Here is an 11,940-nt window from a genome sequence, read left to right as displayed (position 1 = left end):
AGGTGCAGCTGTTTGAAGTCCATCGTGCAATCACAGAGGAAGACATGTGTCCAACATCTGGAAGCTCCATTCAATTCAAATCTAATTCATTATTTCATCAGTTATTCTGCTGATTAACGTCGTGTAGCTTATATAACGTGTGTTTCTTAAAGGTTCAGTGTGTAGAATTTAGTGACATCTAGTGGTGAAGTGTCAAGTTGCAGCTGAACACCCCCTCACCTCACCCTCCTCTTCCAAACAGGAAGGAGAACCTGTGGTAACCTTCAGTTGTCATAGAAACTCAAAATGTGTTTAGTTTGTCCAGTCTGGGCTACTGTAAAAAACATGGCAGGCTCCATAGAAAACATCACCAGGATTATTTTATGTTAAACTTTTTGCCAAAATACATACTCCTAACTCGTAGAAAATGTATAGCCAAAGACTATAATAGTTCAATTTTTTTTTCATATTATTAGTTTTATATACAGCTAATATACAGTATAAATACACAGACACACATATTATTATACTAATATGCAGCAGCATTGAGAGATTTGGAGAAAACCAGTCTAAAGCAGAAACTAAGCTGATGATTATATTAACTAATGTGGTTTCTGCTGTGAAAAGGCTTACGTATTATTTTGTCTATTATTACCAATGTGAATAATACTAATTCGAGGATTATCCATCATGTGATTAATTGCCTCATCGTTACTGAAATGTGACTGATCACACCAGGTCTGCTAATGTGCAGCATAGTTATAATGTTGAATGCATTAACAAAACATATGAAGAAGACATATTAGACTCTGCCTCACTCATTACTCTAGTGTTTTAATACGGTGCTGAATTACCTCAACTCTTTCTCCTTTTAAAACAATATTTTTCTATTTTACGTTAGTATCATAGTTCCTTGTTTATCCAAACACCCAATATGTTGGCTAATGTCTGTGGGGCTCCGCCTTAACAACTGGCACAAATAGTAATTCACGAGTCTGTGACCACTGTAGTGAATATTTTACAGAAGTGTTTTATTAGAAGAAACCAACAATAGATTGTGTGCAAGTGATTAGACAGAGAGCAAGAGGCAGAGAGAGATAAAAAAAAGGGGGGGGTTGGTACTTTGTGATTATTACTGAGATAGTAGACACACTTCTTCTTCTTCTTCGTCCTGCAGTGAAGCTCACAGAGCCGTGAAGCTTTGTATCAACCAGTATCATTAACCAGCAGTTTTAATCGTGAAAATTCAGTGTTTTATAAACCAGGATACATTGTACATGCCCGATGCAAACAAGTAGCCTACTGCACAGCCCGTTGGAAACCAAATACATGGTAAAAAACATTCTTCTTTGTCCTGAGTTTCGAGTTTAGACTGAGCCTTTAGTCCATGGTCCTATTATTTAATAATTTGACCCCTGATAATTTAGATGTATTCAAAGAGACTACATGTCCTTTTTAGGGGGAAGTATTTACGAGAAGAATTTAAGTCTCACGTTCTGTACTTTTAAAATACACAACATGGAGAGAAAAGGTTAAATTTAGTCACTTTGTCGTCATAGCAGGGTTTAAGAGGGAAAACACAGTAACATGACATGTGGAAAACTTCTTACCATCTGTAGATAGAGATGTGTTCAACTCGTTTCCAAACTCTGTCTCCAGAGATACAGTAAATTAACCTTTGAATAAACCGTTTACAAATTAAAGTACAGTAGAATGTGTAAAATAAAAGAGGAATATTTAACAATTAAGAGGAGCTGTGAGCTTGCAGCTCTGTGAGCGTGCACAGTACATTTAAAATATACTTCAATAAACAGCATGCACTTTAATACAAACAATGATGATAGAAAATGTCTAATATTCAAGATAAATCAACCAATGAATGCAAAGTGTAAGGATCAAATAAGTGTTTAACCTTGTTAGTACAACAGCTGGTGAAAATACAAGTTGCATATTAAAAAATACACATAAACAATGATGTTGCCTTTTAGTGGAAAAGCTTAGTGTGCCAGAGTTACAGCAGAGGGAGCATTCCTCCTGTCCTCTCTTGGGTTTCCTCCTCTTTTCTCCATGATCCTTTACTCTTCCGGTGTTTGCCCTGGACCTGCCAGCAGCAGCAGCTCAGAAATATCCCTCTCACTTCCACAGCTTCCCATCGAGTTCTGAACCGCAGAGTGGGAGAGAGGGACGTCATGTCAATAAAACACGTTTCCTATATTAAATTACACCGTAGCTCTACGAATGTAATTGTGTATTTAAGTGTAGAACGTGGGCTCACCCTTGTTGCAGTCTTTGGTCATATCTCTCTCTTTCAGTAGGTTGTTTTTGTAGTCTGTGGGTTGTGGCAGACAAAGTTATGAGGAAGTAATGAGGTGGGTTATGTGTGTTTATTGCATATTTGTGGATGAGGTTCACAGTACCTGAAATCAGTGATTCCTGGGTGCAGGGCCTCAGCTCTGTGCACTCTAACGATATATCACCTCCAACGATCACGCTCCCCCTGCACAGAATGAATGTTGTGCTTAAAAAGTGGATAGAAATTAAAGGATATGTGGAATAGAATTTAGGATATAGTCGTGTCTTACCGCTCAGATCTACGCAGCTCATAGTCCAGCCCTTAAATGAAAATAAAACACACAATCACAAACACATTGTGTCCATAAAATGTGATACTCTACTCTAATGAAAGCGCCTTTTATAATTACAAAGAACAAAGAAGTTGTCAGATACAAGCCAAGAACTCGGAAAAGACTTCAACACACGCACACACACACAAATACACACACATTCACAATACCTCTCTTTTTGCGTCGCCGTGTCAGCACAATGATGGCGACAACGACGAACGCCAGCAGTAAGAACGTCGCCAGGAAATATCCCAAATGCTGCACGAAGTAACCTCGGTGGTCAGGGAGGATGACGTTCACCACACGTGGACCCTCCACCTCATCGGTCCCTATAAAGACACCGATCAATACTTAATATCCCACATAGTAAAAAACAAGCAAGGTTCAAATAACAGTAGGATGTCTTGTATTAGATTTATGCTCTTATTCTGTATCTGATTATTAGAGTGATTTAAGTTAACGGCGACAAACAAGAATCAAGTTCAAATGCATTTCAAGGACTAAAGATTTTTATTCCCCCCGAGGCTCCTTCTTTTCTCATTAGAGCCCAAAAGCCAGACACAGAAGGAGGGAGAGCAGGAGTAAAATGTCAAAATGCTGTTCGGCGGTATAATGGCTTCCAGACCTGATGTCATGCAGCTGTTATGTTTTTTTTCTCTTCTCAGGATAAAAAACAGGCCGACCAGAAAAGAGGAGGAGAAGTGTGAGGAGGGAGGGACACATTCTGTAATGTGGTTTGTCTGTGGGTCTGTATTAGTTTTCCATTTAAGCCTTTTTCCGTCCTCAACCAACACACGAGTCGGGTTTCTGCAAGCACGGAAAATAAATCTGCGACGCCGACAGTCAGCAGAGCTCAACAGTCAGGACAGGGAAGGGGAAGTCCCACTCTCACTGTCACCCAGTTTGTTTGTGTGCACTTTGTGATAGATGATGATAAACATTAAGAATGACAAGTGCAGAAAATACATCCTGGGGTTTTAGGAAGAATCTCTCCTGACCTGAGAAAATTGATTCTGACCCCTTTTAAATGTTACATGTTTCAATTTAACTGATTTGAATGTGTAATGGAACCAAACATATATTTTATATTAATTTTAAATTACAGAAAAAAAGTACTATCAACTTCAAAAACATTAAACTAAACTTAAAATATTTTATATATATTTGTATACATTTTGTCCAGCCACTTGACATAATAACATTTACCGAATTCAACATAACAATTTTCAGTGTGTGCTGATTAATGATCAGGCTGCTGAGCTGGTGAAACAGGATAAATATCTCAGAACTGTCATTGACGTTGGTGCCGTTTATAACAAAGCTCCTCAGAGCACGTACTTTTAACTTAAGCTTCAGAGTTTTAATGTCTATAGCACTTTTATGAAAATGTTTTATTCTTGTTTTATCAAATCTCTTCTTATAGTTTCCCCTTTCATCTGCTGGTCACTTGAATCAGCTGCAGGGAATTATAAACGGCTGGCACGACCATAAATGACCCTCATGCCCAGCACAAGGTCGAGACTTTAAAGAAGACCTGACAATCCTCAATGATTCCAGCCTCCAACTCTGGTGAGTTTCTGTTGCTTCCATCTGGTCATAGATACAATCTGCCAAGATGAAGAGCTAATAGATTTAAAAAGTCATTTATCTCTGATGTAATCGGGCTTTTAAATGACTCATTGTGATGTTTTTGTATTTACTGATGTATTTACTGTCACTGTGTGGTTACTGCTGGCTGTTCAACTATCTGCCCCTCAGGCCTGGAGGATTGTAAATATGCCAATGTTCACTATAAGCAGTGTGCAGAAACTATTTTGCATTCGGAGTTGCTGTTGTTATCGTCTTTCAATGTCTCTGGAGATTTAAAAGCAGCAGAATCCCAGAAGCCAGATCACAGAAAAATAAGATCATGAAAAATATCCTTTTCTTAAATATATTTATGTTGAATATAGCTTTACTCTATGGTCTCTCGTGAAGCAGTTAAGTTGGACACCACTACGATCAAACACTACTGAGAGACTAATGAGGAGAGCATCCTTGACTATGCTTTCAAAACCAGCCAATAATGAAAGAAATTATATAAATAAAATGAAATGGTCATTCTGACTCAATCACACCCTTCCTCAGTGGGAGCTTAGTTGGTAATTATCAGCTGTCATTGTTTAATGTACCAAATATGCACGAAACTGCCGAGGCACGTCCAAGGTCATCATCTCTGGAGCTCAAATGTTACATCCAGAGCTGCAGACATGTCCCAGCAGTGGCTCATTTCCATTTTCCTGACAGATCTGTGTTAACGGCTACTTCACATACGCTGCGCAGAGGTTACACCGTCTTCTTCCCCCCCCCTCTCCTGCAGGACGTGCATCATTTGCAAGTCAATGAACTTCAGGAGAGCGTCTTCATTTTCAAAGATGAAGATTTCTGTGGAATTGCTGACAGCTCACAAAACGCCCCCCCCTCGTGATTACAAAGAAATAATGATGCATTCTTGCGTTAACGTGGAAACGCTCTCTTGATGTTTGTAATTTCACATGGTTTGATGGTGCCTGGGTAGAGATCAATGGCGTGTGAAGAAAAAGCGAATTCCTTGGCTGAGGTTTACTCGGAGGACGCAGGCAGGACGCCATCGATCCACGTGTGCACTTCTTCCCTACATACTTCACAGAGTTATTAAACGGGCTGTCATTTCTTTAAAGGGTAGGAGGAGGATCTATAGTCCAACACATACCTTCATCCCCCTCCCCTCACTTGCATGCTCTTTCATGCCACAGCTGGTCCAGATGTTGAACAGATGTATCAGAGTTCCTCTGACTGCTGGTAAACATGCCTCGACCAGAGGCTGATACGCATCAGGGGAGAGACGGAGCAGAAACCGAGGGAAAAGACGGATAAACAAAACTGGTGATGCAGTGTAACCAGTCTGAACACGTGGTTGGGACTTTCTGGAAATTGGGTCAAACAGAGGAAGAAAACACATCCACGCCCTGAATTATCCCGGAGACCACTCATCTGCTCGTCGCGGTTAAAATGTCTCCAGCTGTAAATGAAACGGTCATAAACGACAAAAAGTCGCCAAGGAAAATTAGCCCACTTCCGCTGCAGCCAATTACAGCAATTTACTGTCGACAAGTTCTCAAGAAAGAGCTGCAAATAAAAAACGTCTTTCCTATCTTCTACATTCCTTCTACCTCCTTCCTCCCTCTGCAACTCAAACACAAAAACAGGGAGTACTGAGAAGAAACTGCCAAGAAGAGCCACTGATTCAACTGACCAACTATACCTATAAATATAACAACAGGACCAAGGTTCACCAAGAAACCATATGGGGGGAAAACATTTACCATTGCTAGCGTCTGGAAAAACAAATTCTGGTGGTGTCTCTGGTTTGTTTTGGATTGCGAGTGGCTTACTTGGCACAGGCACATCATTCTGGAAGATTCTGGGCGCTGTGGTGGAGGCGGGGGGCGGAGGTGGAGGTGGAGTTGCCACGGTCAGCCTGAAAATGCGTCTCTCGTAAAGGCCGCAGTAGTGGTGGTGCAGGTGGCAGGAGTACAGGCCTCTGTCAACAGGCTTCAAGTCAGATATGGACAAGGAGAAGTCGCCCAACGTGAAGGCGTCCTCCTCCACGTTCATCTTGCTCTGGGCAAAGAGTGGGCCATAATCCCGGCGCTCCCCAGAGGCGTAGAGGTCCACCAGGCGGTTGGCCTTGTCAGGACGCACTCCCGGGGCCTGGAAGTCCCAGTGAGCCACCTGCTGCTGGTCCTCCTGGAGACCCTCTCTCCACAGGGGGCGCCGGTTCACACAAGGCAAAACCACCGACTTGCCCAATAAGACCACGAATACAGTCCTCTCTCCATCCCAGTAACGTTTCTCTTTGCGAACTGGAAACAGAGGAGTGTTGAAATGAAATAGATGGTATTTGATACATGAGGACAAATGGATTAACATCAATCTGGCCTCACCTGACTTAGTGACATTGACCTGGATTTGAATGGATTGGTGAATCTGGCAGTAGTGATGGTGCAGATTACAAGTATAAACTCCTCGGTCGGTTGTGACCACATCTGAAAGAGAAAACATCCAAACGGTTATTAGATTAAATTGTAAAAGAAAGAGTGGAACGTTCACGGTGCTTCTGGAAAACAAAGGAGCCTCACTGTTGATGACGAGGGAAAAGTTGCCGTCGTTGAAAGCGGAGTCTGGGATGGAAACGCGTCCTTTGTTGAAACCGTTGTAGACCCTTTGGCGGCCTCCGGGGGACATGTCCAGGATTCTCTCCACAGAATACTCCGGGATGCTGCGGACCATGTCCCAGTGCACCACCCTCTGACGGTCCTTCAGTCGGTCCTGGGTCCACACCATGCGGGGGCTGTGGCAGGGCAGCACGGCCTTCGACCCCGCAGGGAAGGTGATGTTCTTAGTTTCCACCACCGCACCGAGGCTCGTGCTGCTCTGAGTCCATGCTGAAACAAATAAATAACCACATGCTCAGAGGATCATGAAACATGTGTGTTGCTAAACATTCAGCTTTTATGAAGATGGTTAAAAAGTCTCACCTCCAGGCAGGAAGAGCACAGCAACAACTGAAACACACAAAAACATAAATGGTTAGAGTTGCATCCTGCAGCTCTTAGTTCACACTGCATGCTGTGGCTGTATTACTCATGTTTTTCACTGATAGAAGTCTCACAGATGACGTCTCGAGGAATATTTATAATCAAAACCAGCAAAAGTGTCTCAAGTGGCTGAGAGTTTAAATTTGCACCAGGCTGAAGAGGCAGAGCAGGATTTCAGAGTTGGAGAAGACGTGGGTTCAGTCAGAGGACTGTTTACATTATCACAGGAAATCAGAAGAAACAGGAACATGGTTTAAGATAAAAGGCCACAAATGACAACAAGACCAGAAAAAAAATACAACTGGTGCCAAGACTATTTTATGGAAACTCATTCTTCCTGTTTGTTTTCTTATTCTACAGATAGGAAATGTTCCTACCGAGCTTTGGCTATTTCTAATGTATTTTTCCCACAGTGCTATTTGGTAGATGTTTACCGAAGGGCCGGTGGAGACGCATTCAGCCAAAGCACACAGAGCCTCTATTCATGCAGGCTGCTGCTGCTGGCTCGCTGCAGGGCCGTGATCCTGAGGGGATGAAGAACCGAGCTGCTATTCAGCTCACTTCACTCACACTGTACCTGGTGTCAAAAGTCTACAAACATGACCAAACACCTGTGTATGTTTACTGCCTTGGTGACAGGTACAGTGAACTACATAGGCTAGAGCTGCGGAGCCTTCAGTGCAGGGAAATATGTTCAGTATATTAAACATATCACATATGTAATAAATCTCAAATCTTACAATGACAAGATTAATCAATTCTTTTCAAAAACCCAAGTTATATAGTGTTTCACTCAGAGCATCAACATAACCTTAAAGTAATTTCATATGGTTAGCAGAGAGATTTCTTAAGAACCAAACCAAAAACCAAAAACTAAACTAAAAATGAAATGCTGATAAAGTCTCAAGTTTTAAAATATGCTGCTGACTCTGCGAACTTGTTTCCCTCTGGCAGCTTGTTCCAGATCTCTGAGGCCTCGACTTGAACTGCGCTGCACCCTCTGGTTGGAAGCCAGGCCTCTGGGACAGTTAAGAGACCAACGCCTGTGATGGGTGATGATGTGGAGGATCTTTAACTATCCACAGGCTCATATGGTTCCGTGTAAGAGGTCAGAGGTCAAAATATAGTGAGACACGAGGCCTTGAAAAGCCTTGAAAGTAGTGGATGGGATCTTAAAGTCAACTTTAGAACAGATGAGGAGCCAGCGTCAGTAAATCTGATGGGATGTGGACTCAACAAAGCCTTCATGGCAGTAAAATTCTGTACATTAGTCAATTAATTGATTTTAAGTCAAAGAGAGTAAATCCTATTGAGTTACTTGCATTGAATGATCATACAAAGTTTGGTTAGCACTCATAGGGGTTAATTAGGTGATATACAACTCAAGTGGAATGTAGAAAAGAACATTTACTGAAGCGAGTGGTTTATGAGTTACCTCAGCACACGTCCTTAATAAAGTTATGACATGTTGTGTGTGGAACAATATTATTTGTACAATGGTCCATGTATGTGAAAGCAAATCCTATTTTTGTCTGCTTTTTACTTTTGCTCCACAACAACTCAAAGGAAAATATTTCACTTTTAACGTGACTACATGTGTTTCACAGCTTGACATTAAAGAGTTTGCTTACAAAACACATGATTACGTTGTTAGAGATAAATCTACTCTACATTAAGGAGTAAAATCTGCTCCAAATGGACCAACTACCACAATAAAATGCTGCAAACAACAAAGAGCTGTTGTTTTTTAAAGCTTCAAGCTGCACAGAATTTATTTGACACAGGTTGAGGGACCATACATCCAGATGTTTTACTCATCGTGGCTGCACATGGTCTGTTCACTTCACGTGACCAGACAGACATGTGCAGAGGTTTCCTTTTCACCACATGCAAATAATAACGCAGTGATTTGTACCAGCAGTAATTTCATAAGAATGCACCAGAATATAATAATATTCAAAGATGAGAGAAATGATTTCAGCAGACACACACACACACACACACACACACACACACACACACACTGGCATCAGACATGAGACCTCAAGCTGGAAAACTTTGGTTTTTCTATTGACGGGTATAAACTTTCCTGCAGAAGGTAAAACAAAGTTGCCCTCGACCCTATAATTTTCTCTCATCTCTGCTGCAGACACACACACACACGCAGGCTGATGACTCACACTAAAGACTTAACAATGTGCTACTGAATCACCAGCCTTAATAACAGACATTTAACAAATGAGCTGCAAAATCACTGTTGTCGTTTGCGACCCGATGACCACACGGAGAATCATCGCTGAGATAAAATAAAACAGGTTTACACGAGCGAGTCAAGCACAAAGCACGAATTTACTCTGAGTGAACCCAGTGATTCATGGATGTTGAAGGTGAGTAAAGTTTACTCATCGTTGTGTGTCGGCCCAGTTGCAGACTCAGCTAAATATACAATGATGCATTGAGAGGCCTGGACTCTGTGTGAAAATGAAGAACTTGGCTGCAAAAAGTAAGTAGATTTACTCAAGTTGCAGTGAAGTTTTCATATACTTGTACTTTTAATAACTATTTCCATTCTATTCTACTATATTCTTATACTCCTCCACATTCTATAGGGAAGTATTGAACTTTTCATTCTATAACATTCATCTGACAACTATAATTATCATGTTAAGGTTTTTACGTACAATAACAACCTGATACCCTTACACAACAATTTAGATGGCGCCCTCTAACAAATATGTATTGTTTACTTTATTTACTTCACATTTGAGTTTGAGTTTCACCAAAGACTGATTTTCTCTTTCGACATGTCCAATTATTTCATTAAAATAACAGTTTGAGGCCAAGTGAGATAAAATTATCCAGAATTTCACAATAAAGCAAAGACAAGAGACAATTCCCCAAAATTTTAACAAATCAAATTAGTGAAGTGTATATGTATTAAATCTTCTTGTGCTTGTCTTCTTGTGCAAAAACAATCATGTTAATAAATTACAACACTTCAATTCTAGTTTAAATTTATCTGAATATGTCCAAACATTATAACCGTAAAGAAAATGTAATAACAAGATATTTGGTTAGGAAACTTTTATCCATACAAATTCCTTGTGCTTTTGGAGATTGTCAATTATTATGAGTTTATAATTTTCCACCAAGAATGAATATACTGTAGAATAATGCTCATAAATTAATTTTCTTCAAAGCAACTTTTACAATCTGTTCCCTGCCACGTTGTAAGAGGCTGTTAATGAAGACATAAACATGGTTCGAGGCGGTAAACCCCCCCCCCCACACACACACACACCTCCACGGTGTCCGGACTCAAAGCGGCCCACTCGCGGTGAAACACTCATTACTGACACATATAATGACTGGCTGCAGGATTGTGCTGACTCCTCTTCCCAGACCGCAGTTAACCAGAAACACATTGGGCTCAAGCCATAAAAAAAAAGTCCCACATGCACAATATACAGGCTGCATGCAGGGATCCACTTCACTTGGTTTTTCCCAATAACAAAACAATAGGCTGATTATAAACAAAGTTAAATAATGAAAACGTAAAAGGTTAAGCATATAAATAGACGACCTTTATAGCACGTATAAAAAATAAACAGAGGAGGAGCAGCTTTCCATCACAATCACATAAACAAGTTTAAGAAAAAACAATTAACAGATACAAACAATAATGATATACAAAGAGAATGGTCCTGTTGTAATAATTACTAACTGTGCAGCTACTAAACTTTTGTCATGTATATCCACCTCCAAAAAAGTATATTTTTTGCTTTCATTACAAGTTCATTTTGAAGAGGCAGCCTGCCACAGAAAATCAAATTCAAAAGAATAACTTTATATATTAAAGCTTTACGCCGCTGAGACCTGAACAGCTTCAGGCTTTTGTTCCCGGCGGGTGATTCTAACCTGGATCCAATTATGGCACAAAGAAAGTTTCTCCAGAGTTATTTTCTTCTCGAGTTTCTCTCTTAATAAAAGAAAGACGAGTGAAGGCACTTACTCTGAAGAAGAGTGATATCGAGCTGCATCTTCTTCGCGGTGGAGGTGGAGGCCCGTCAGATGAGCTGCGAGCATCAACAGATGAGACGGAGGGAAGCTTCAAGTTCACAGAGCAGCGGCTCAGCTGTGTTTTGTTGTAAATTCTGCAGAGTCTGGATCCTGCGCACGCTCCGCCCCCAGAGACACTGAAATCCTAAACCTCTGGTGCAGCACTCCTCACATGAAGGGACAGGAAAACAAACTGCAAGGTTCTCTAACAAACTATATCACAACACCTACAATCACCACAAACAATCATTCAGATGTGAACACGCTCACAAAGGATTGAGAGGTCTCATAAAACTAGACAACTACCAAACAAAAGAATCAGGAACTATGATTTTATGATGGCTAGTTTCTTTAAATCCTCACAAGAGGGGGGTTTATTTTGATGGAGTATTGGGGCCACATTGAAGAAAGTTCGGACACTTCCAGAATAAAGTGGAAATATTGTCTAGTGGCCGGAGGAGGCATTCACTCATACATATTTTATACTAATACATTTTTTGCAGGGCTTGTTGGTTGTAGTCTTGTTTAGTTTCTAACCAAAGATTATGTTTCAGAGATTTAAATGTTTGCCACTAGTATTCAAACATTTCTCATTGCCAGCATGAGAGAGACATATGTGTGAGTACAGAATTTGTACCTTATGTCAACAGCAACTGTCA

At 40.7% G+C, this 11,940-nt stretch overlaps 1 protein-coding gene across 1 annotated transcript; it reads right to left on the bottom strand.

The window, feature by feature from the left end:
• Window positions 1-989: 989 nt before the first annotated feature.
• LOC118111177 (matrix remodeling-associated protein 8) lies at window positions 990-11,387 on the bottom strand. Its single transcript, XM_035159571.1, has 10 exons — window positions 11,235-11,387; window positions 7,163-7,189; window positions 6,764-7,069; window positions 6,569-6,670; window positions 6,017-6,487; window positions 2,774-2,932; window positions 2,562-2,592; window positions 2,397-2,476; window positions 2,255-2,308; window positions 990-2,138 (listed from the first exon to the last, which is right to left on the bottom strand). The coding sequence occupies exons 1-10, from the start codon at window positions 11,260-11,262 to the stop codon at window positions 2,113-2,115; spliced, it is 1,284 nt and encodes a 427-aa protein (XP_035015462.1). The 5' UTR covers window positions 11,263-11,387; the 3' UTR covers window positions 990-2,112.
• Between the last annotated feature and the right edge of the window lie 553 nt (window positions 11,388-11,940).

Source organism: Hippoglossus stenolepis, chromosome 6 (genome assembly GCF_022539355.2).
Source record: "Hippoglossus stenolepis isolate QCI-W04-F060 chromosome 6, HSTE1.2, whole genome shotgun sequence".
NCBI classification, from domain to species: domain Eukaryota; kingdom Metazoa; phylum Chordata; class Actinopteri; order Pleuronectiformes; family Pleuronectidae; genus Hippoglossus; species Hippoglossus stenolepis.
This window is presented reverse-complemented; position numbering and strand designations above follow the sequence as displayed.